Here is a 25,450-nt window from a genome sequence, read left to right on the forward strand (position 1 = left end):
TTGCAAGTGTGATGATAAACCTGAGATTTAAGTTGACTCAAAGAAACCACATCCCATTTGTCAAGCACTCAGAGACAGGAGTAGTTATAGTTTTCCTACTATACATTGATGACATTATCGTAACAGAAGATAATGAAAAAGAAAAATTGATATTAAAATAGTGCCTGACAAGAGAATTTTAAATCAAGGAGTTTGGTAAGTTGGCGTATTTCCTTGTAATTAAAGTTGTTCGCTCCAAATCCAACATCTTCATTTCTTAGCAAAAAGACATTCATGACCTATTGAGAAATATTGGCAAGTCAGCATATAAACTAGTTGGCACTCCTATTGATCCCAATCATAAATTAGGAGCTGCACAAGAAGATACACCAGCAGATAAGAAAATTTACTAGATATTAGTTGCAAGATTGATATATCTATTCCACACAAAATCAGATACCGCTCATACAATGGGTGTTATAAATCAATTCGTGCATTGTTTGAAATAAGTGCATTTACAAGTAGCCAACAGAGTACTACATTACTTAAAAACGTCACCTCATAAACGAATTATGCTGAGAAAGAATGATAGATTGCTTCTAAAAACCTATATAAATGTACATTATACAGAATCATCCATGGACAAAAAATCTAATACAGGTTACTGTACCTTCCTTAGCAACAACCTAAGAGTAAGAAACAAAATGTAATTTCTAGGTCAAGTATAAAATAAAATTTCAAATAATGGCACAAGAGATATGTGAGCTAATATGAATAAGAAAAATTTTAGAAGACCTAAGAATCAAATGAGAAAGTCTCATGCGTGTATACTGTGGCAATAAGTCAATTATAAGCATTACACACAATTCCGGTACAACATGACAGAACCAAACATATCGACATCGATGGATCTTTTAACAAAGAAAAACTTAATGGTGACTTATTATGTAATTCATACATGTCTACCAATTTACAACTAGCAAATGTGTTAACTAAAAGTCTGAGTAATTCAGCACTCTAAACTCTCATTGGCAAAAGAGAAATGGATAACATCTCTTCCCCAACTTAAGGATGATTGATAAATAAAGTGTAAATTAGGTTAAAGAGTATAAGGGTAAAATACACCCTATGTAATTAATTTAGTTAATTGTTTATTTCCTTTTTCATTCTAAAAAATTTGCATATATAAGACTGTGATATTCAACAAAAAAACATATCAACCATTCTTGACATCTTTATATAGGCATTAGTTATAATTAACAAGTGAAAAAAAAGAACTCTAAAAGATTTTAATTCCTATACATTTAAAACCTACCCAAAAGGAAAGTAAAATATTACAATATCTCAATTAATAAAAAATTTATAAAGATGAAATTTAAAAAATTCTAATTCCTATAATATTTAAATCAATTTAAAAATACACTAAATATTTTAATTCCTAAATAACTTAAATGACCTAAATAACATAAAAATACGAAATAACAATTACAAAATATTTCTTTAATAAAAAATTTATTCTAAATTAAGATTGTTTTCTATATCAACTTCCTCAGCCATGTGTTGTTCTTGCTCTCCTTATCCTAAGAAAGATAGAAAATGGAGAATGCTTGTTGATAGTTGAGCTATTAACAAAATCATCAACTATAGGTATCCAATCCCTAGCCAAGAAGACATGTTGGATATGCTAGTAGATTCTAGTTCATATTCAAAGATAGATCTAAGTGATTACCACCAAATTAGCAGTACATTAGGAGATGAATTAAAAAAAAAAAATTGAAATAAAAGAAGACAGTATTATTAACAAAGGTACCAAGTAGGTACACCAATATACAAAGTGGTTACAGATCAATCAAAATATCAAAAACAGCTCCAAAATCCTCAAGCCCTTTAATATCATGACCCAAAAGCATAGAGCCAAAAGAATAAATCCAATGATCTCTAATAGCAGTAAACTCTTTCTCAATACCCTCAAAAGCTCTCAAGTTTCTTTTTTTCCACACCACGCAAAAGATAAAAAGTGGAATTAACCTCAACAATTTGTTCTTTATACACACCCCCCATCCCAAACCCACAATTCCTCCCTCACACTCCCAGCCACCACCCAATTTAACCCCAGTAGATTGTATACCATGGACCAATATTATAGGCAGCAGGGCACCACAGCAAGATACGGTTACAAGACTCCTCTTTTTGCACAAAAAACATCTATTAATCAGAATGTTCCCCCTCCTTCTAAGCATGTCAATAGTAAGAATACACTCTCTGACAGCTTCCCACACAAAAAAAGCCACTCTAGGTGGAGCATTCAATCTCCAGATTTATTTATGCGGAAAACAGCCAGCCTCCCCCCTCCTCTGACCGGTTACTTGTAGTACGAGGACACCGAAAAAATACCATCTTTGCTCAGTTTCCAGATTCTTTCATCCCTCCTGTCCTCCAGATTTGAAATGGATTTCATTAGTGGTTGATCATGCCATTTTAGCAATAGAATGCACCTAGTACTTGATGCATATTCTATAACCTTTGATTGGAAAATTTTTGGGACCATACTTTGAAGACATTTTAATCTACAGCAAGTCTAAAGAGGAGCGTTTAGGCCATCTCATGAAGTTTTCATAATTCTTAGGAGTCAAAAGTTGTTTCAATCCTCCTCCAAATTTAAGTGTCTTTGTTACGATTTATTCGGCTAATCCAGAAAATGTTAGAGCTACTAGCTAATGGGCTCGACCAAATTTTGAGATTCCTAGCTTTCACAAGCTAGCCACATTTTTTTTTGAAAAAAACATTGCTAGAACATTTAGTTCAATTATGGCTGCCATCACTAACTGTCTAAAGAACGGAAAAAAATTTACTTTTGTAGCTTCTAAAGCCTTTCGAGATATAAAGCAGAAATCTAGCAAGGCTCTTGTTCTAAGACATCCTGATTTTACAAAAGTCTCTGAGGTTGTTTGTGATGCTCCAGCAGTAGGTATAAGTGATTTTAAGGCAAGAAGAACATCTCATTGTGTATTTCAGTGAGAAACTCAATAAGAGTTTATAGAGATATCCACTTACAATATTTGGTTTTATCTTCCAATGCAATCCTTCATTGTCGAAGATATGTCTAGTACCTCAAGAATTTGTCATACTAATCAATCTTTAAGGTGCTTAAAACACTCAAAAGAAACTCAATTCTAGGCATGCTCAATGGAGTGAATTTCTTAATGAATGTTTCTTTATTCATATACATCAATCTGGTATAGAAAATAGAGTTGTTGACGCTCTTAGCACGAAAATTGGTCTTTTGTAAACCATTAAAACTCAGGTCATAGGGTTTCAAAGAATAAAAAATGAGCACCCTACTTTTCTTGATTTGGTATTATTTATCAAGAAATTCAAAGTGGAAATCATAGAGATAGAATATTTGTTTAAATTCACCAAATAATTCATCCTTCGCACTTCACTCAGGGATTTTCTTATTTATGAAATGCATGCTTGAGGAGTAGCAAAACATTTAAAAGGAGATAGACTATCGAGCTGCTTTAGGATATATTATGAAAAGAGATGTATCCAGAATAATATCTCAATGTTGCACGTTAGTTAGCCGAGGCTAAGAAGAAAAAAGTCGCTATGTACACTCCTCTACTTATCCTTCATGTTCCTTGGCAAGACATTATTGCTATGGATTTTTCCTTAGATTATCAAAAACTGCTAGGACATAATTACATTATTGTAATAGCGGATAGATTGTTTAAAATGGCGCATTTTACTCCTTGCAGTGGTACAACAGATTAATCTCATGTAGCTAAACTGCCCTTTAACAAAGTTATTAGGTTACATTGGTTACCAATTTATATTGTGTCCAGTAGGGACGTAAAGTTCGTAAGATAGTTTTGGAAGTTTTGAGCTTTCTATGGGGCTAGTTTAAAATTCTCTTCTGCATTTTACCCCTAACAAATGGTCAAACTGAGGTAGCTAGTAATAGTTTAGGTAATTTACCTTTTTTTAAACAATTTTAGGTAATTTACTTGCATACTTTGTAGGAGAGAAATAAGGGATATTGGACTTAGTATTGACTATACTTGAGTTTGCCTATGACAACTTAAACAATATTCTACTATAAAAGTCCCATTGAGATTGCTCTTTGTTACAAACCTCCCACACCTAGTGACCTCATTCTGGTTCCTCCTAATGTTCAAACCTCTGAGCTTGCAGAATATTTTGCCCAGCACATACATGAATTACATGTTGAGATCAAGTAGAAAATTGCTATGAGTAATGCAAATTATAAATTAATCTTTGACATTCATCATAGGGCAAAGAAATTCAACAAAGGTGATTATGTCATGGTTCGCATAGCCCAGAGAAATATCTAGAGCAGCAAATAAAAAAATTGCATGCCCGAGCCCTTCGACCATTCCCATCCTTCATAAAATAGGACCTAATGCATATAATTTGACTTACTCAAATGAGTATTAGTCCTATTTTTAATGAGAACGATTTTCTAACACATTTCGAGCCACTTTTAAGTCTCCTGTTTTGCCCTCTAGCAACCCTACAGATCAGGATATACCCATGACTTCTCAAGTTTCACAGCCCACAGACGTTATTGATAGTATACTTGATATAGAGGTCATCACTCTCACAATGAGTATCATCGATTTTTTGCTAGATGGAAAGATTTCCCTACATAATATACTAGTTATATATTTGAAGATGAAAAACAACAGATACTGGAAGAGAGGTACCTTTATTCCCACTCTTTAGCATCAAGTTATTTTCAACTGGGAAGGATGATAAAGGACCATCCCAAGCACCAAAAGACACAGTCGCAAGATGAAAAGTTAAATATCATTTGTACATTCGTTGTGCTTTCTTGTTTTCTTTTCTTTTCTTTTCTTTTCTTTCTTTCTTTCTAGAAAGATGAGATAGCATCTTTAGGTGTTATGTTTTGAATGATCGAAAGGAGTTAGTAACCAAAAAATTGCCAAGTTTTATCTTTTCATGGTCTAGAGATGAGTGCTCAATGGAAATAGCAATGACAAGTACTCAACTTGTGGGTCTAGAGATATTGGTCAAAAAGAGCCAATAGTAAACTTGGAAACTAGACAAGTCCATTGATATTGGTATCATTTTTATTCAATGAGCGGTTGGATAAGTTAGCAACTTTCAGTTGCCTGCTTCTTTGACCAATATCTCTAAACCCACAAGAGGGCACTTATTGTTTTTTGTTTTGAAAAGCGAGTGAGAATGATGATCATTATAGGAACAAAGCATTTTTCTTCTCTCCCTTTCGTCAACCCTTTTCCTTTCATTTCTTCCTATTTTTCCTCTCCCTTCTTCCCTGATATTCCTGTCTTGTCTCTTTCCCTTAATCTAATTTTATTTACCTTAAAGTTTGCTAAAACAGAGGTGTACACTACTTATTTACTGGTGATTGTGGAAATGTCAAAGTGTATTCTACATCAATGCATCAATGCCACAACTTAAAGATCAAGAATTAAGTAACAATCTTGACTGTATGAATCAAAATCTGGTAATTCACATAGTAAAAGCAATTGCAAACAAAGTTGTGATTCCTATGGATCAAGTTGGGGCATCTAGCTCTATGTCTTTTGATTTAGCAGCAAGTAACAAAATCACTCATGTTGAAACAAGGATATCTTAGTTTATCTGAGCTCCCTTAAACTGAAAGATGCCTTACTGAAATTCCTGCACCAAAAACTTTTATAGCCATCAATACTGATAATCAAAGCTTGGTGGTTTTTCCTTCTGTGAATTTTTTTCATGCATTTGTGGTTTGATATTTCTAAACTTCTACACTCTTGGCAACATTTTTATTTCCTCAAAAGGATATTTTGCAGATCTTGGCTCTTTAAAGACATGTTCAATTTTCACATTCTTTCTATTTCATCAATTAAAAACTTTTCACATATTGGGTAGAATGACACAGAAGAAGAAACTTCTGAATTAGATATATCCAAATTCTAGGAGATATTTATGTGATTATAATGTCTAAAGGTATTTAGCTTATTTAGGAACTATAACCTATAGGCTTATTTTTTGTATAAAGTTATTATTTCCTATTTACCTAAAATTCTATTTAGTTATTCTCCATAGTTAGATTCTTTAATTACTCAATCTATTTTCCTCTTTAGCTTATTTCCTAATATTTTGATTATTTTAGGTGCCTATAAATAAGGTACTGTAAGTTTTGTTCTTATTAGAAGGTAATGATTATCATACAAACAATATTAAGATATTGATTTGACTATTGAAATCTGATATCTCTATTTGTGGTTTTGTTTTCAAATTTTCTCGAAACATTGTGTTCGAGCACTTTCTCCTGAACTTTTTCCTACCACAAAGTCCATAAACTACGTAGATATAAAAACTCTTTTTCCCCCAATCAATAAGAGGAAAACGAAATGGACTGACAATATTGAAAAGGAACAGAAAATAGTTGTTAATATAAAGGCCTTTGTCTGATCCCACATGAAAATTTAAAGAAAACAAAACAACTAGAGAAACAAAAATATTCATACAGTTAAATTTTCGAAAGCACTTCTGAAGCGCTGAAGTAGAAGTTGCATCTCATTTTCCTCACCCCCATAGAAGGCAATAGATTCAGCATTTTCTCTAACACGCACAAGTCCATAACGGAAATCTGCTTCCTTCTTCTCTTGAAGAAAATTTAGAGTCACCAATCCCTAATCATGAAGGAAACATCTATAATTTGATTAAATTATATCATCCTTCAAGGCAAGAACTTCACTTCCTTTTTAAAGTAGAATCTTAACAGTATAGGAAGATTACCTTCCCGAGAAAAACGCTAACAGCCGTTCCACCAATTGAATATACGAGGAGAACAACAAAGAGTGGAGGATAAATACCATAGAGAATGTTGCTAAAAGATATTAAGTCCACAGCAGAATTAAAAAGTGTCAAAGAGAAGGACAAGGCTGTTCCTGTGAATGAACTTAGATCGTCCACAATTCGCTGATCTGGATTGTCTATTATAGACTGGGACTGAATTTTATAAAATGTCCGACCTTTTAAATACCGTTCAATGTAATATTTTGTCATCCAAGATCTCCATCTTAATGCCAGAGTTTCTTTTGCGTAGTCTCTCAAGACAAAGACCTGCAGAACAATAAAAGACTATTATAAGAGAATGAATGGACCTGTCAGCAATGCCAGGAACAAAAAATGGATCCAGTGACACAATGCAAGATACAAGGGATCAACAGTATGACACTAAACAAGCAATTAAAGTGCATCCCATAAGAAAACCAAGAAGGAATAAATACTCTAGTTTTCTTACCTCAAAATCCATTTGCTTTTGGTACCTATCTCCAAGCATGTATAAAAACAATTTTATGTATAAATACTCTAGGTTTCTTATCTCGAAATCCATTTGCTTTTGGTACCTATCTCTAAGCATGTATAAAAACAATTTCATGCTTTTAGAAACGAGATGTGCCTTAGTTTTAGGTAATGCAATCGTGTGGAACAAGCATTTGAAGTAGGACTGTGTGGACACAAATTACCTGAAAAAGGACTAAACAAATATGGGTAAACTAAATTTATTGAAGCATTTGACTTTCCCACATTGAGTTATTGTTAAATTTATCACAAAGAGAATATAAGGATCATAATAAGATATTAGTATGGATGGAAAGAAACCTAGCTATGACAGGGGGATACCTAAGACAATGTGTGTGTTCTCACCGGGATTCCGCCTGCAAATGCGCCAAGGTAGTAGAGCAACTGCTTGGTGAACTGTTCTTGGTCCTTGTCTAAAAACACATGGGCATACGAGAATTCGGACTTGATTAGTTATAAGCACAAACCTGATGGAAACCCATAAAATCACAGTATGATAGAAATTCAGGAACTGACTAGCAAGGGCATTGTAGAAGTCACGCCCCAGGAAATTGAAGCCCACGCTGATGCCGGTGGTGCCTAAAGTGAGGGCAAAGACAGCCGCGAGCTGCAACCTGGCTTGGACCTTATCTTCAGAGAACCAATAGGGAGCTGCCACTTTCAAGAATCTCCTGAACAAGGTCTGCAAATCAGCGACCTCTCTCCGCCCGTTACCACCATTATCGCCATCCTCCTCCCCCTAGTATTTTAAGTAGATACATTGGATTCAGTCAAGAAGAAGAAGAAAAAAAAAGGAGGAAAACGTTTAAAGAACAGAAAGAAATGAACATTTCACGTTGAAACACAAAAATACCTACAGCATCTCGTGTAGGTGGTGGCGGGAACGAGAAGGAAGAGTTCGAGGAAGATTTGGTGGTGTTATTGTTCGAATTACAAATGAAAGAATTCCAACCCCATTCCTTACGGCGCGTCCTTGCCCGATGTTGGAACGAAAGGGAAGAAGAATTGCAGGTTTCAACAACACCGATGAAGCAATGACGATGAAGATGACGAGTACGAGTAGGAGTAGGAGTTGGAGGAAGGTAACTGCTGAGGAAAAGAGAATAAGTTTTAACCATTTTTACTTCTTTTAATTGAAACTCTTCCTTTATCACTGCTCTCTGATGCTGCTGCTAATTTCCGGGTTCACTCCATTGCTGATTGCACTGTTTTCTCTCTTTCATATTTTCTTCAAACTCAAATTCAAAGTCTGCGTAATAATGGAAATAAATTATCCACATTCAGCAGCCAGAAAGGCATTTGCGATGCCAATTTCGCCACGCTCGCTTTCTGGTTCCAGAATATAATCATCCTCTCCCTGTTAGTTGACAGCAAATTTAGGCTTATTTACAAAATTGGTGCTGATTTTTATTTTTCCTTAATTTTTAAGATTAAGGACGTTAACTTGTCTTTTCTTGTAAATTTAATTAGTTTTGAATTAGATTATATATTTTTAACATACTAGTACCAAATGATAGTCATATCATAATGTTATGGCGACAGCATTTTTCATATAAATCAAGTTTTTCTGTGTTTATAAATTCGATAAATTATGTGAAATCTTAAATTAAAACTCATATTAATATCTATTCCATAAGAAATAAACTACAAGTTTGATTTTGTAATGTAAACCCCTATTTATTCAGGGTTTAAGGCCATTTAAACTTTTTAAATTCTATATTTTAATTTCTGGATAAATTTAACATTTGAAGCTCCGTATTTATTTAGTCTTAATAATTATTAAAATTTATTTTATTTTGACAAATTGTTAAGAATTTATTTTCCAATTTATTTAAAAAAAGATTTTAGAGAAAAACATAGGAGAAACAGCAGAAAATCCTACGGAAACACCCACGGAATGACCCCACTTGCATGGGCTCCGTGTGTGGCTAGCACAAGATGTGGCCTGGTCGCACATCCCATCCGCACAAGGCGCAAGGCATAGTTTGCGCGCGCAACCCATCGTGCGCAGATGTGCGTGCACCGTCCACACTGTAGGTCAGTGCGAAGGAGGCCTGCACACAGTAGGCCGACGCTCAGTAGGCCTGCGCGTGCGCAATAGGCTAGGGCAGCGAGCACTACCTCGAGCAGAGTGTGCCGCCCCCTTAGGTGTCAAGCACCGCCTTCAGGCGGCGCACTGCTGTCGTTTAGGTGGTATGCCTCCGGTTTTTATGTCGTCGCATTGTCTATCCATCAATCACATCCATCAGTCGTCACATCGCATCAATTCACTTTGATTTTCTCTTTTTTCATAAGATTTCACCACTTAATACAAATCTAATAGTCCCCATTTTCTATAAATAAGGACCCCCACTTCACAATTTTCTCACCACTTCCATTTCATTCTTCTATCCACCAAAGAGTTTTAGAGAGAGAATGAGAGCAAAAAAGAAGAATGAAAGACATAAAAAACACCAAGAGTTCCTTAAGGAATTTAGTATTTACTTTCAACATGTTAAGGAGTATTTTTAAATTAAATCAACGAAGTTTTAATTAAATGGTTGCATGCTTAGTTTTATATGCTTAAATAGAATCATTACATCATAATATTTGTTTGTATGAACGTATATGAATCGATTCATTTGCATGATTAATTAAATAATTAATTTACATATAATAAATGTTAATGCATGATATATTGAACGATGATAAAGTAACAAGCATGATGTCATATTTTAAGCATGAGAAAATGTATCAATATTGGCATTCATGGTTTATAAAATATTTTTTTTAAGCTTTTTATCTCTAAAGAATTTCTGTTTTTTTCCCATCTAGTCTGAAAAGACGTGAGAATACCGCTTTCTATGGATGACGACGTACCTTATGACGAAAGTAGTAACGTGATATGATTGTAGGGGTCACCTTTTGCGAAATACAGCTGTGACCATAGTTTACATGTAATACCACTGTGGTTGGCAAGGTTGTAGTCTTAAATCATATCATGATTTGGCAAGCTGTAAATGTGTTGTTGGTTTGGCAAGCCGCAAATTACTAATATAATATGAAATGAATTAGTAATTCCATATAGGTAGTCAAAAATCTGTATTGCTCTCAGTACATGGAAGTCGGAACAACTTCGCACGAAGAATAAAATAAAATAAAGAGCATGTTATGATTTGTTTGATTTTTTTTTATTTTCAGCATGATTGACTTGATTGATATGATATGATTATGACATGATAAATTTGATGTTTTCTTCAATAAAATAAATTATTTTTTTATAATTAGTAAAGAACTCCTGACATGACTCCTAATGGTAAGTAATGATGGTACTTTATTTCAGTTTTTAATTACTTTTAAAATCTTAGTGATATTATTTAAATACTGTTTTCCTTATTGAGTATATAGAACTTACCAATTTCTATGCCCCCTTTAGTTGAGGAAGATAGTGAGGAACCGATTGTTGATATATCCCTTGAAGCCTTTGAGGATCATGTGGATCCGTGAACTGTTATGAGTGCATAGTAATTCCGCACTATGATGAGTCCATCTTTTATAGAGGCTTGTAAATAAATTTTGTTTTCTACCTCAGTGTTGTATGAAACTCTATTATTATTTTTGTAAGGGATTATAATTATCTATTCCACTGCATACATTTATCTTTATGCACTCGTAATCTATTTCTATATCTTGCACTCTTATGCTTTGATTAGCATTTGGGATATCACAAACTAAAAATTTAATCTTGTGGAAATTATATCCAATAAATACGTTAATTGTTTTATTCTTTTTTTTTTAATTTTGAGAATACATTTCAAAGAATAAATCAATTTCATTTTAAAATAATTTCTGAAGCTTTTCCTCATATCTTTTAAGAAAATTGGATTTTATAAAAATTTAATTTTATAGAAAATATACGATCTAAACTGTTTATACGCTAATAAGTATTAACATTTTTAGAAATGTTGATTAGGTTTAGTTTAAATGTCTTTTCTTTAAAAACATGAAAATAATGATGTCAAGTGATACAAAATTTTCAATTATCAGTACCAATAACTAATAAGAACTATTGAGCTTGTGGTTGAAAGTGACTTAGTTATGGATATATCTTTAGTTATAGAAAGTACAGTCTCGTGGTGTTGGAGACATATGGCAAATACTAATAGGGAAAGAAATTGTGTTGTTGATTTCCTAGCTAGATTTGGGGTGATGAAAGAATTTGAAATGGTTGGATAGTTGTAGCATTGATTCTAAAAATGTTTAGGAACTTTATATAACTCATGGTTTGTTTGTTTATTGTAGTTTTGTTTCTCATGCTAGTACAAATTATCCTTTTGAATTGCATCAACAATTTTAACTTTTTTTGCATGCTCCTATGCTCCCTATCACATTAGGTTTACTTGTGATGCCAACTAGTGTAGTATGTTAAAGTCAGTATTGAGGTTAGTGAAGAGCTTATGCGACTGTGCTTATAAAATCTGTGAAGGTTTGCTGCTTAGGAAATATATCCAGCTCGCTTTAATGTGGTGTCTATATGGGGTTATGGATTTTCTACAATGCTTGATTTCATGGAGCCTCATTGTGGTTATAGGACTATTTTGCTTGTTTATACTATAGTAAAAGAGTAAGTGTTTTGATATATACATAATTTATATAATTATTTTTTATGTAATTTTAAGTTTAACAAAATTAATTTGATTAGCTTGTTTATCTCCCTCTGTTCCTAGTCTTGTTTATACTTGGACTACAACAAATATTGATTTCTTATACATATATAGTTAAGATACTCATGGGTATGATTGCAAAAAGTAAAGATACCCATTACAACAACTATCAAGTTGTTATAAAGCTAGTGAATCGAAATCCCATCCCATTAGGCATTCCAAAAAAGAAACAAAAAGTAAATCAATTTGATTTTTTTTTTGTTTTTGTTAAAATTTCCTAGTAGAACAATTAAGCAATGATTAATAGCTGTTATTAACACAAATTCCTTATATTTCTAAAATATTTCAAAATTTGATACATTCAATTTGTTTTTACTACATAAAACAAACTTCACCGTGATAGATATAATTTTATAATAAATAAATAAGCATTTCAAGGTTATAACATATACTTATTTTGGGAATAATATATTGTTATTTTGGTAAGTGAACCTTAAAGGAAAAAATCTTGGTATTTTATTTAAGATATTAATTATTACATCATAGTTTTGCAATTTGGTGATCATTGAGCAACAACTATATCATTATTTTCTTTCCAATTTATTATATGTCATGGAAGCGATAACTTGTATCTTAGTTAATTACATTTACGAATGTCTATGGTTGTATCTTAGTTAACAATAGATAAAAGACTTACATGCATATACTTTAAATTGAATTTTAATTTCTCCTACAAATTAAGGCATACAAAATTTGTAAAAATATTATAACCCCTTATATGGATATTTATTAATATTCTCGATTCAAAATACCCAATAGTCTAAAATGGCTGCGAAAGCATACAAAAACTAAATATAACTAAACACTTCATGTGCTCATAATCACCACAAGGCAATTGTTTAAAACTAAAAATCTCCTAACAATGTCAATATTGGCTTGAAAATTTTTTTGTAAATAGGATTATGATCATCAATGTTCTAAAGACGTACAAGATAATCATCATAAACACATTTCCTATTAAATTCTTCCATGACCAAACCTAGCTTCTCTTTTCTTAGGGCGAATGATATATTCCATTGATTTCTTTTCATCTTCTTCACCAAATCTCCACGTATCTTAGCTTCTCAATTGATAGTGAGTGAGGTAATGCAATGGTTGACTGTACCTGTCCATCATTGCTTCTGCGAGTTCTCGCCAACTCTTGAATGGAAGTCCTACTATACTTTGTTTAGGTAATGGAAGTTGCTTCATTTTGATAACTTTTTAAATCTCTAATCACTACAATTACATATTCATAATGTAAATATATAAATAAATATATTAATTTATATGATACTCTACATATATGCAAAAAATAAAGTAGTTAGATCATTTAAATGTACAGGTGAAAATTTTGAATATATATAAATTAATTTGATCTATCTTTTGATCTTCTAAAGCCTTCACTATTTTTACCCTCAATGAGTTTCCTTTTTCTATATTGTTGGTTTTCGTCTCCTCTTTGAAGTTCTACATTTTTGTTCATCATCTCCTTTTGAACCACATGTTCTTTAAAGCATTGAGGGCTTTGATCTTTGGAGGCTCAACCAAAATTTGTTATTACAATTGCCTTCTTTTTTTCTTTTTGACTTGAAGCTTCATAGAGTTTATCATCTGATTATGTATCTAGCTCTAAATCTAATATCATCATGTTATGTATCTATGGACTTCTTTTTTATTAGTCTTATAGAGAAGTGTAATGCAAGACAATAGCTATAGAAATTAGATATAAGATGATATGATGTGATGTAGACCTAAGATAGTACTTATATATACCTTACAAAGTTTATAGCTAATTTAGATTACTTAAATTTGTGTGCCTAGACATAATATTTATAGATTTGAAAATCTATTAATTTTAAATATGAAATTAAATATTTAATACTTTTCTATTTTTAGTAGTTGTTTTGAAATAATTATAAATCAATAACAAATGAAGGAAAAAGAACAATTTTCATATATCAAAATTAATCTATATCTATAGAATACATGTCCAAATTAATTTTTTCACACACACACACACACACGTAAATATACATATTTATATTTATTTATTAATCATCAATGTGTACTTGTACTCTCTATATTAACTAGCCAAGTTCAGTATTTGTAGGTAGTATTTTGAAAGATTAATTTTTTTAAAAATAAGGTTATTTTTATTAATGAATGTTATGTAAAACATTGCCACAAAATTAACAATGAGAAATATTAAGAAAGACACCACCTCTTACAATGATAACAAGACATATAATAAATACATCAACAATCTGTGTATATCATAATTATGTCGCTTTGGAGAAGCCATAAGTCACGCTTTAGAAGAAAACTCTTAAGTGCACTTTGTTGTTGTTAAATGCACTTTCTTAATGTGATAAATGTATTTCTTAGTGAGTGTGAAACTAAATTTACATTTTTGTCTAAAAAAATTAGTCAAAAAATAGTTATTATAGAAAATGTGATAATAGAATTTCAGATTTTTACCATATTTTAGTAAAATAATCAACTTTTTCCTAAAAAAAAAGATAATAATAATCTTTTAAAAAAATATATATGTTATTTTTTGATGATTTTATCACCTTTTTCGCCAGCTTTCATTAGCTAACATCAATTGCATTGCTTTACTTTTGTTATGATGTTCATAACTTTATAATACATTTTTTATATAATAATGTACAACACGAATTTTTAACTTATATAAATAATATTAAAAACTGTATAAAAAGAGATTCTTGATAAATAAGATAACTTTCATTAATGAGAGATATATATAAAATATTGTCGCATAAACTTAACAATGAGATATAAGAAGAAAGACACAACTTGTTGTAATGATAAAAAACTCATAATAAATACATCAACAATGAAAAAATAATAATAGCTCATCTAAGAAGAGATATACACCAAAATTATATTGCTTTGAAGAAGGCATCAGTCGCATTTCAAAATAAAATTTTTAGATGCACTTTATTGATGTAAAGAAGTGTGTTTCTTGACGAGTTCAAAAGTAATTTACTTTTGATTTATGAAAATTAGTAAACAAGCAATAATAAAAAAAATATGGTAATAAATTTCACATTCTTATAGATATATATAGCTGACCATATATTAGAAAATTAATAAATTTTTTTCATGAAAAAAGAATAAATAATCCTCTCATTTTTTGAGGATTTTGTCACCTTTTTTGTTAACCTTTTTGTTAGTAATATCAATTACATAATTTCACTTTTATTATACATGTTCATCAGTTTATATTACATCTTTATATAATAATGAACATTACAAATTTTGAACTTCACAAAACAACCAAATTGTATAAAACAATATCAAAAATCACAGAAAATGAGACATATAATGGTTTTTTTAAAAAAAAAAAACTAAGAAGTTTAAATTACAAGAAAAATTTGTTGACTCGACATTAATACAGCTAAATCAATCAATATACCAGATGGAAGGAAATGATGAAAGTTAAAAGATTTAAAAGAGTAAACATTTAATATTAATCTTTTTAGAATTTGGATTTTTTTTTTAATTTCATTATTTGAGTGGCTAAAGGTCTCTGTATATGTATATATATATATATGTAACACCTATAAATTTAATAAATTCGAAAACAGAATTTATAAATTTAAATTAAACTCAGATTTATATAAATTAAGGTTTTGGGGGCTTACATGAAGAAAAATTAAAATTTTAGGGCCTTTTTATAATTAAGAAGTGCTAAAATGAATAAAATATTAAAAAAGGGGGCTACAACATAAATTATGAAATTTTTGGCACCTCAAGATGTGATGTGTCAAAATGGGCCAAACCAGGGAGGCCATTTCAGGCCACACGGATTGTTTAGGTGGGCATAGATGAATAGCCTAGATTGCGCAAGACTGACGACCTAGATGGAGAGGTACAATGAATGACTTAGATCATCTAAAAGAAGATTGGAAGGCTAGGAAGAGGGGTATTTAAATAAACTTTTATCCAATCTTCTTTCAAGATCTTAGAGGAGTTGTGGCTAAGGGAGGAGAGAGAGAGAGAGCGATTATCGTAGAGTGGGTAAACGACGAGGGGCTTAGGCCGCATGAGGAATAAAAAAAAGAGGGGCAACAACGAGTGTGAGAAGATGAAGGAAAGCATCACGGAGACTAAAGGCCAGAGGAGGAGAGAGAGAGAGGCTTGCATGCTAGGAGAAGAGAGAGATGGAGAGAAGCGAGCACCGCGAGAGAGAGAGAGAGAGAGAGAGAGAGAGAGAGAGAGAGAAGTGTGCGACAAGAGAAAAGAAAGAGGGAAAAAGGCACGCGCAGTGAGAGAAAAGAGAAAGGGAGAGAAGTATATGGTGGGATAAGAGAGAGAAGGAGAAAGACGCGATGACTCAAGAAAAATATAGGGAAGAGGGAAGTGTGCCGACCATGGCACGTGCGACGGAAGAAAGAGGAGGACCACCGCAAGAAAAAGGATGAAGAAGACGATAATAAGAAGGAGAATAAGAAAAAGAAGAAGAAAGAAGAAAAAAAAAATAAGAAAAGTGCAGTGCAAGGTGGAAGGCTTGATCTGTCGTCAACTAACAGGCAACGCTCGTCAGTTCTACACACGAGAGGGAAAGGGTGACTGGGTCACAGAGGAGGGTCAAATTTTTGGCATTCTTCCAACCATGTGTGTGAAGACGAAGATCCATGTGTCGCGACACATGGTAAGTCCGATAGTGGCGCGTGTAGTGGCACATGCTGATTCCAATGGTGGTGTGTGCGACAGCATATGGCAATTCCAGTAACACGCATATGGTTGCGAGTGTGGCGGCACATGGTGGCTCAATTGATCGAGGATCGTGTGTCTATGGTAAAATTAGTTTCCCCTTTCGTGTTGTATTGTTTTCGAAATTATTCGTTGATTAATACCATTTAATACATGTGTTTTCTCTTTATAAACGAGAAAAGTATTTAAATGGTAGTCGAGATTAAGAGAGGACCGCAGGTCAAGCCAGTAAGAATTCTGACACCCTTTCGATCAGACTGTAGTAAGATTTAGGTTAATTTCTTTATGAGAGACGTATTATTATTGTGTATGTATACATATGTGCAAATAAAATATATAATTTATGTATGTATATATATATATATATTGTATGTACGTCATTTTGTGACCTACGTGTGTAATATGTATCAGGTGTGCTTGAGTATATGTGTGCCTCTGGAGATGTATATAAATGCATGTATTGAAGATCTCTATAGTGTATATATATGTATATACGTATATACGAATGTGTATGTGTGTTGTATTTATATATATATATATGCAATGTTTATATGTGTGTAGTTGTATGAATACGTATATATGTAGTATGGGTAAATTGTGTGAGTACCTTGTGTGTGTGTGTGTGGATATATTAGTATTTAGATGTATTTGTTGTTATATGTGTGCATTATATGTATGTAAGAATGTGTGTAAACGTTTATTATTTCGTGTGTAAGTGTGTATATATATGTGTATGTATGTGTAAAATATGTGTGGATGTGTATATAAATATATAAGCAGTGTATGGTATATGTGTGGGTATATATTAGCAAATTATATATATGTGTGTACATATGTATATACGTTGTTATATGAGTGTGTAAGATGTGTGTGTGCATGGTTCGGGACATATGTTTTAGGTACCTTGTACTTGCTATATGATCTGGTATAGGGTGGTTTAAGAAATAATTTTGAAAATGTGTGCCATTGTGTGTGTGATGATGTTATTTATTGGTTGTATATTTATATGTTATTTCATAATGCATGTGTATGTATATGTATTTGTGTTTAATTTTGTGAGTATGAAGTACGATCTTAGGTTAATATAGATTTAAGTTTAGAAATAGGAATTGAATAATTTGAAATATCTAGAAATCAAACATCAAAGAAAATTCGAAAACAGTAATAAGACATTTAATTTGTTTAATCGTGAATCGAAGAGGGGAGGGTGTGTGTAGCAGAAATTTAGCGGGTTTCACGGTGAACCCACTCATGAATAGATCATGTGAAACCTAATCCAAAGATGGATAGATATGCATATTATATGTTTCAGGTCACCTAGCGAATGCACTGTTATAGCCACTTTCGATATCTGATTTATGTGTGCTATCCATTTAGTGAGCGGATCGTTTTCACCTCTTCTTGATAGCAATATAAATAGCATCGTGTAAGGAAAACCCAAATAAGTTATAAAAGACTTAAAATGTATATGTGTGTGTATAAGAACTCTGTTATGTAAGAATTTCGTTTGTGAATTAGGCAACTATGAATATGATGTGTAACATTCTATGTTTTGAAAAATATGTGAATTCGATAAGATATGTGTATGTGAATTTGATAAGATGTGTGCAAATGTGAATTTTTGTGTAGGTGTATTTAGGAATAAGATTTAGAATAGAATAAAGGACATCATGATAAGTTTCATATGTTGATGTTTTGTTGTGTATTTTCTGTGTTGATGTTTTGATTTATATTTTTTTAAATTAAAATTTGCATTATATTTATATATTTATGCGTGAATATGTGTAAGTCTCCATTATATAATCCTCCTTATTAAGCTTGTGAGGCTCACCTCAATTCACCCCCCATTTCATATCAAGATTCCAGAAGCTATTTCAGATTCAGTAGAGAATTGAAGAGAGCCTTCTAATTTTTTATCTTAAATTCGTACGATAAATAGAAATTACTTTACAATAGCTTTTGTATATTGTTTTGATGCCTCATGTATTTTGGTTATAATTTTTTTGTTACAAAGGATGTATATAAATATGTAGTACTGTTGCATATGTAATATTTTCGTTGGTTTCATTAAGTGAAATGGTGTGTAAACGTCAATACTCATCGACATTGGGGGGTTGGGATGTGATATATATGTATGCATATGATTATGTCATTTATTACCAATAACTTTCTATTATTCTTAGTTTTTCTTCTCTAAACTTGAGACTCATTCGTAATGTCTGGTCTAGAGTTCTTAAAGTGCTTTTTTGTGATTTTATATCTTTCTTTTTATTCAATAAGAGTTTTAAAGAGAGAATTTTCTCACTGAAAGTTATTATTTTCTCATATCTTGTAATACATATATACTTGAGAGTTGTTCAACCAACCTTAAATTGGTATACATACAATGTTCAAACAATATCTCATCTTTCATTAATGATATGTATAAAGTTACAAAGAAAAGTCTAAAATTCTCACCTAATATATTATTAATTCAAATATTAACTCTAATATATATACATGTATATATTTATATAAATATATATATCTCTGGATCTATTTTTTCAAGTTTATAATCTCAAAAACAAAACAAGATGTACACAAGTTATTCCCTCCAAAACGTTAAGTTATTAGATACATGTTAAACGACTTGCCAATTTACTGTTACTGTGATAGAAGAAGTAAATTGTATTAATTAATTATGATAGATATATAATATGTGTATATAGACATATACACATGTTGGTAGTATTAAACTTGTATATTAAAATTTAAATATGCATATATACCTACTCGTCCCTATCATCAATGAGAATCATTCTAGCTCGATCCCAAGCATACATTATATCGTACCTATTATGGAACATTCTCGCATTTGGATCGTAATAATGCTGCATTAATTAACATAAAGAAACTTATTTTATAAAATTTTCAATAGTTATTCCAAAATTAACATAGTTTTTCTAACTTACCAAAAAATATATATAATAACTATTAGTACGAAAGAGCTTAGATGGTATACATGAGTTAATTCTCATAATATCAAATTATAGACTAATAGAGATATATTAGTTTAATAATCCTTATATTTCCTTCTTTCTAAGGCTTCTTATAGGTTTAGGTTTGAAGCAATTTGGCACTTTAACCCAAAGTTCTCTTGTTGTAGCCCCAATTTATAAACAAAACAAAAGATTTTTTTTTTTGGATTTATAGTGTTATAACCCAAAATGGCTCACTGCAGTGCTAACTTCAAGGTACAAGTCCTTTTCTAGCTCATTTATTCACTACAAAGCAAATTTCTAGAGCTATTGCTCTAAAGTTCATGTCTCTTACCTTATTTTCATCTTTTTTGTTTTCCTTTTTTTCATGATTAACGGCCTCTAGAAGGAAAATAACCTTAAAAAACAAAATATACAAAATAAATGCTATTTGAGATGAAAACTAACATAATTCAAGAGGGAATTATATGAATAAAAACATTATATAATATCCCCCAACTTGAATTTTAGTAATACTTTAATAAAAAAATATCAAAACTGAAGTAGAAAATAACATAAAAGAAATCATGAGTATAAAACAAAAAATCAATTTAAATTTCTAACCTTATCTCATATATTAGCACTTTTAATAACTAAAAGCAATCATTAGACATCATAGCAATTTATGATTTTAACATGGATAATTTCATCATGTCTCGAGTTCTGTTAGTGTGTGTAATTAGTCATTCTCACTCAATGGATTGTGTAAATGAACGAATTTCACCTAAATTTTCATTATCCATTTCTATTTTACTCTCTCGCTTTCGTTTTCTTCTCCATCTTATCCAATTTTTCTATCTTTGGGTCTCACCTTTGTTTTTTCCTTTCTTTTCTTCCTCTTCCCTATCTACTCTCTCTGTCTCTTCCTAATAAAATGATGTGTAAGAAGCAAAATAGATGAGAAATTAACATCATTTGACAAGCTTGGAGAAAGGAAGAACTCAAGTAGAGTCGCAACGGTTCGAACATAGAGAAAGAAACTTAAAGAAGAAGAGAAACAACAACAAGCAACATGTTTAGGGTTTCAATCTTATATATATTATTTTATTATTTTTTGAAGTGAAAACTATGGCATCATTCATTCACAAGTACCAAACAGGTGTCAAACTCATGTATAAAAATATTTATATGTAATCAAACTATCAATAAGGTTCCTAAAATTTTTTATTGAAGAAAAAGAATGATCCATTACCAAAAAATTAAGGGTCTGAAACAATTTATCTCTAACTCTATCAGAGTCATCTTCTTCTCCTCAAAAGCTCTCTTGATTTTCTTTCTACACCACCAGAAAAAAAATAAGAAAAGGGAATTAACATGTTTATTCCCTCCACTAAAACTCTTTCACGCCCAAATATCTTCCCTCCTCGAACCAATCATCACCTAACTGATGCCTAATAACTCGTAAGCCAAAGTCCATAATTTATACATATGGGGCACTAAAGAAGGATTTGATTACATAACTCTACCTCGTTTTGCATTAAAAAACAATTATTCAACAATAGTTTTCCCCTCCTAATAACCTTGTTAATAATAAGGGTGCTCCATCGACTTATTTCCCACCGAAGAATGCAACTTTGGATTAAGTAATAACTTTTAAGATTTGCCAAAAATAAAACTTGGTGTTTGTGTGTAATAACCTAAATTACCCCCGAATTTATTTTTTCATATTTTGTATGATTATTTTGGACATAAATATGTATATAGAGAAATGTTATAAGGATAGAAACTTACTTTTTGCAGAAAAGAAAGGAAAAATAAGAAAATTAGAGTTAGAAAAAATTTTCCTCGAGTGGGAATTTTCCTCAAAGAGAAATCAATTATTTCCAACCAAGAAATTTTTTCAAGGCCAAAACATTGTCCTAATAAGTTGAAAGACATCTTTAAGAAGTGAGAAAAATGTTAGAAATGAAATTAGGAAGAGTAAAGGAAAGAAAGGTTAAGCACGAATAACACCTTTCCTGAATAATAGGAGAAAATCACCTTTCAGGACAAAAATGCTTCTCGAGTTGAAAATTGGTGAAAATTAAGGGTGAAATTCAAGGAGACACTAGTTAACACATGAGAAAAGAAAATTGCAAAGTGAAAACTTTTGTAGAATAAACATTGGGAGATAAATGCACAAAATTGATAGCTTGAAAAATGTTTCCCCGAGAAGCTTCTAAATGACCTTTAAGGATAAAGTTTCTTCACGGGGCCAAAATTGATGGAACTTGAGGCTTAAATTCAATGGAGTGCAAGTTAACATGTGAGAAAAGAGAAATTTGCAATGAGACAAATTTTTGTAGAAGGAAAATTTGGAGAGAAAAATAAAAACCCGAGAGGGAAATAAAATTTTCCCGAGATGCCTTTTTTCGATTTCTGTGGAGAAAAACCCTAAATAAATAACAAAAGGCCATTGGTTGGGACTTGATAACATTAAGGGGGTGCAACAAAGAGCTACATGGCAGAATTTGAAAGGATTGAAAGCAAAAAAAACTAGCTTAAAATGGTGGAAGAGGCAGCAAGCTTGTGAAATGTGACCCAATTAAGTCCAAACATGAACCAATCGAAAGTTACCAGGTTGAGGAATATGTGAAGCATGAGGTAGCAGAAAGCCATGCTAAAATAAGCAGCTAAATGGCACCATAAGAGGAAGAGGTGAAGAGGAAGCAAGATGTGGCAGATGAGGCAGTTTTGAGGGAGCTGTCGGCATGCCATGTGTCTAACCTTTATCGATTTTAATTTCCCTCCTTTATAAATAAGGGGCTGGGGAAGAGGAGAAAGCACACCAAGTCGAGAAGGCAAGTGAGGAACATAAAGAGAAAGGGAGAGACCCGGGCCAGTAAAGGAAAGAAAGGAATAAGAACAATCGTGAGGTTTATGAGAAAAAATCAAGGAATCTTGGGGGAAAATTCTAGAGAAATTTTGAGATAAATTTAGAAGGAATAGGTAGAAAAAGCAAGAGAGGAGGAAAAAAATTGGAAGCCAACCAGTAGGCAAGGAAGGTCAAATATAAGAAAACAAGGTAAGTAATTACCTTTGATTTTGAGTTCGATTTTCCTTTAATGTTTGGGATACATTTTGGGTAATAAAGGTGGTGATTTTTAAGGTAAGAAAAAGACTAAAATAATCACGGGACTTTACTGAAATTTCAAAAGAAAAAGCTTAAAACTCATCCTGGATTTATGCTAGAATTTTTAGAGAAAAAAAAAAAGAAATGTCCAAAGAGGTATGTTGTTTCGGATTTCTTTTCCTTAGAAATAATTTCCTATTTGGTTGTTGATCTTTTTGAGTTCAAAGTGATGATGATTCTAAGGGGAGATAATGCTGAAATTTCATTAAGAAATTGAAGAAATTATAAGGGGAGAATCTACCGAATTAAATGGAGAAATTAAAAAAAAAAAAATCATAAGGGGAGACTCTGTCCAAATAAATAGATGAGCTGGAAAAAAAAAAGAGAAGGTTTGAATAAGTTTGCTTAAGACCTATAGTAAGTGGATTTTATGACACCACTAGCACATGTATATTTTTGAAGTATTTTAGTTAACATATATATATATATATATGTATATAAATATGAATTTTTTATTCTTATGTCTTGAGAAATTGAGCTTCAGTTAAATGTTATTATGACAATGTGTTTTCAAAAATGAATTTTGATTTGTGTTCATCATTCATTATGGAGGACGTCTGGTCATATTAACATTCCGTTCTCACCTACATTATGCTAGGAATCCGTATTGGGTCCTACCATTTTCATGTTTTGGGAGAGTCAGTTGTGCTCATACATGTTGTTTTTGTGTTTTGGGTGTTTGGGAATCAAATATGTGATGCTGAATCCAGAATCAACAATACAATCAAAACCTCAAATATAATATTAGCATGCAAAAATCTTAAATTCGTAAAAAATACTCCCTATTTAGCCCAATAACTCACATGCAATTATGAACTAAGGTAATTGGGAATAAAAGAGAATAGAAAGGACATTATAACTTATTCGATAAGTCGATTCGATTTGTTGGTTGAACAAGATAGTTGAAGTAACCTCACTTGATTGAACATTAACTCAGAATTAATAAAGGCTAAAAAGAAATAATATGAATTTTTATCGATATTAAAATTTTTGAATGAATACAAGCTAAGGGTGAGAGCCTTTATATAGGCTTTCACGAGTTTAATTCTACTTGAACTCGAAAATGAAAATCCTAATTAAACTCTTACATTAACTTAATTTAAAATTAAATTAAAATAATGATTAAAAGAAACAAATATGATTAGGATAGTGCTTCTCATCTCTTAGCCAAAACTTTGAATCCAAATCGGCTAAGAGTCTTGGATTCTTGGTCGATTTCCCCATGTAATCTTTATCCCTTTCTTTTTTTGATAATTTGTCTTTAACTTGAATTTGTTCTTTCAATCCATGTAGGACTATTCTTAATGAATTCCACATGAAATAAACATAAATAAAACAAGAAAAACATGTGAGAAAAAAAAGGGAAGTTAAGTCCCTCTTGGTTTGGACTTCCTGCGCAAGCGGGGAGTCTTTTCCCTGCAGGTTTGCTTTCCTATGAACTCTTATCGCTTTAGGATTCTTCTTCTTCTTCTTCTCGCACTTTTTAGTTGAAAAAGAATCTTGTAATCGGGTTTGAGAAGAAGAGAGGCATGTGAGGATTCTTCTCATGGGCAGGAGGATCCCGCATGTGCAGGTTCTCCTTTTCCCACATGCCCTTACCCTCACATGTGAGATATATTGCTCACATGTTCAGCATGTTTTGTCTACGAGTCCCCTTTGGTTCTTAGACCCATCTTTGTCTTTTCGTGGGACTCCAAAAATCGTCTTTTCTCTAGCTAACCATTGGGCAATTGACTTAGGCCTTTTTGGGAAGTCTTAGGTCTATTTCTTGGGTTTAGGATTAAGGGCCATTGAATCTTCCTTCCAAAATCTTTGGAGCAGATTTTCTGAACTTTCTTGGATGGGCTTTGGTGTTGGACCATTGTTGGACCTCGTTTTGGGCCGAGAATCTTGGCCTTTTCAAGAATTGACATATGGGAGTCCTTGCGGGAGGAGTCATTTCCGTGGAAAAATCCTCCATTTCATGGACGCATGGGCTCTCCTGGTGTGCTTGTGTCTGCGCATGGTTATGTCTATGTTTTGGCGCACATGTGCGCGGCTCGCGTGCTGCATGCATGCATGTTCTATACCTTTTCGTGTGGGAGAATGCTAGCAAGCTACATCTCTACGGGATCCCAGTTGTCATTGGGAATCCTACTAATTGTAGGACTCTTGTGTCTTCAATATTAGTTTTCCTTAGATACCCAAGTTCACATCATTATGTGTGTGCCTAAGATAATGTAGTTAGATGATTATGTGTCCCCTTCATAATTATGATGAATTTGTGGCTTATTATACAATATAGCATTTCCGATTTCATAATATTATATGATATATGTGATTTTTAATGTGTGTGAAATACTATAATACCTATATTACATAATTTCTGCATAGTAATATTGTAAATCTTACTCTTATCACCGTTTTTAAATATTGTCGATACCACTGTAAAATAATGAATAATACGAAAACGAATTTTGAAGTTAGGCATTAGAATTAGGATTACTATTTTGTTATTTTGTATTGTGACAAAAAGAAAAATTTTAAAGTCTTGTATTATATACAAATATTGT

At 31.9% G+C, this 25,450-nt stretch overlaps 1 protein-coding gene across 1 annotated transcript in view; it reads right to left on the minus strand.

The window, feature by feature from the left end:
• ABCD2 (ABC transporter family protein) overlaps positions 1–8,696 on the minus strand; it is a 48,644-nt gene extending 39,948 nt beyond the window's left edge. The window contains exons 1-5 of the mRNA XM_088213402.1: positions 8,202–8,696; positions 7,861–8,083; positions 7,690–7,757; positions 6,775–7,101; positions 6,504–6,668 (exon numbers count right to left, since the gene is read on the minus strand). Coding sequence (XP_088069528.1) covers positions 6,504–6,668; positions 6,775–7,101; positions 7,690–7,757; positions 7,861–8,083; positions 8,202–8,462 — 1,044 coding nt within the window. The 5' untranslated portion in view covers positions 8,463–8,696. The remainder of the gene's footprint in view (positions 1–6,503; positions 6,669–6,774; positions 7,102–7,689; positions 7,758–7,860; positions 8,084–8,201) is intronic.
• Between the last annotated feature and the right edge of the window lie 16,754 nt (positions 8,697–25,450).

Source organism: Carica papaya, chromosome 2 (genome assembly GCF_054855325.1).
Source record: "Carica papaya isolate Zhongbai chromosome 2, ASM5485532v1, whole genome shotgun sequence".
NCBI lineage: Eukaryota > Viridiplantae > Streptophyta > Magnoliopsida > Brassicales > Caricaceae > Carica > Carica papaya.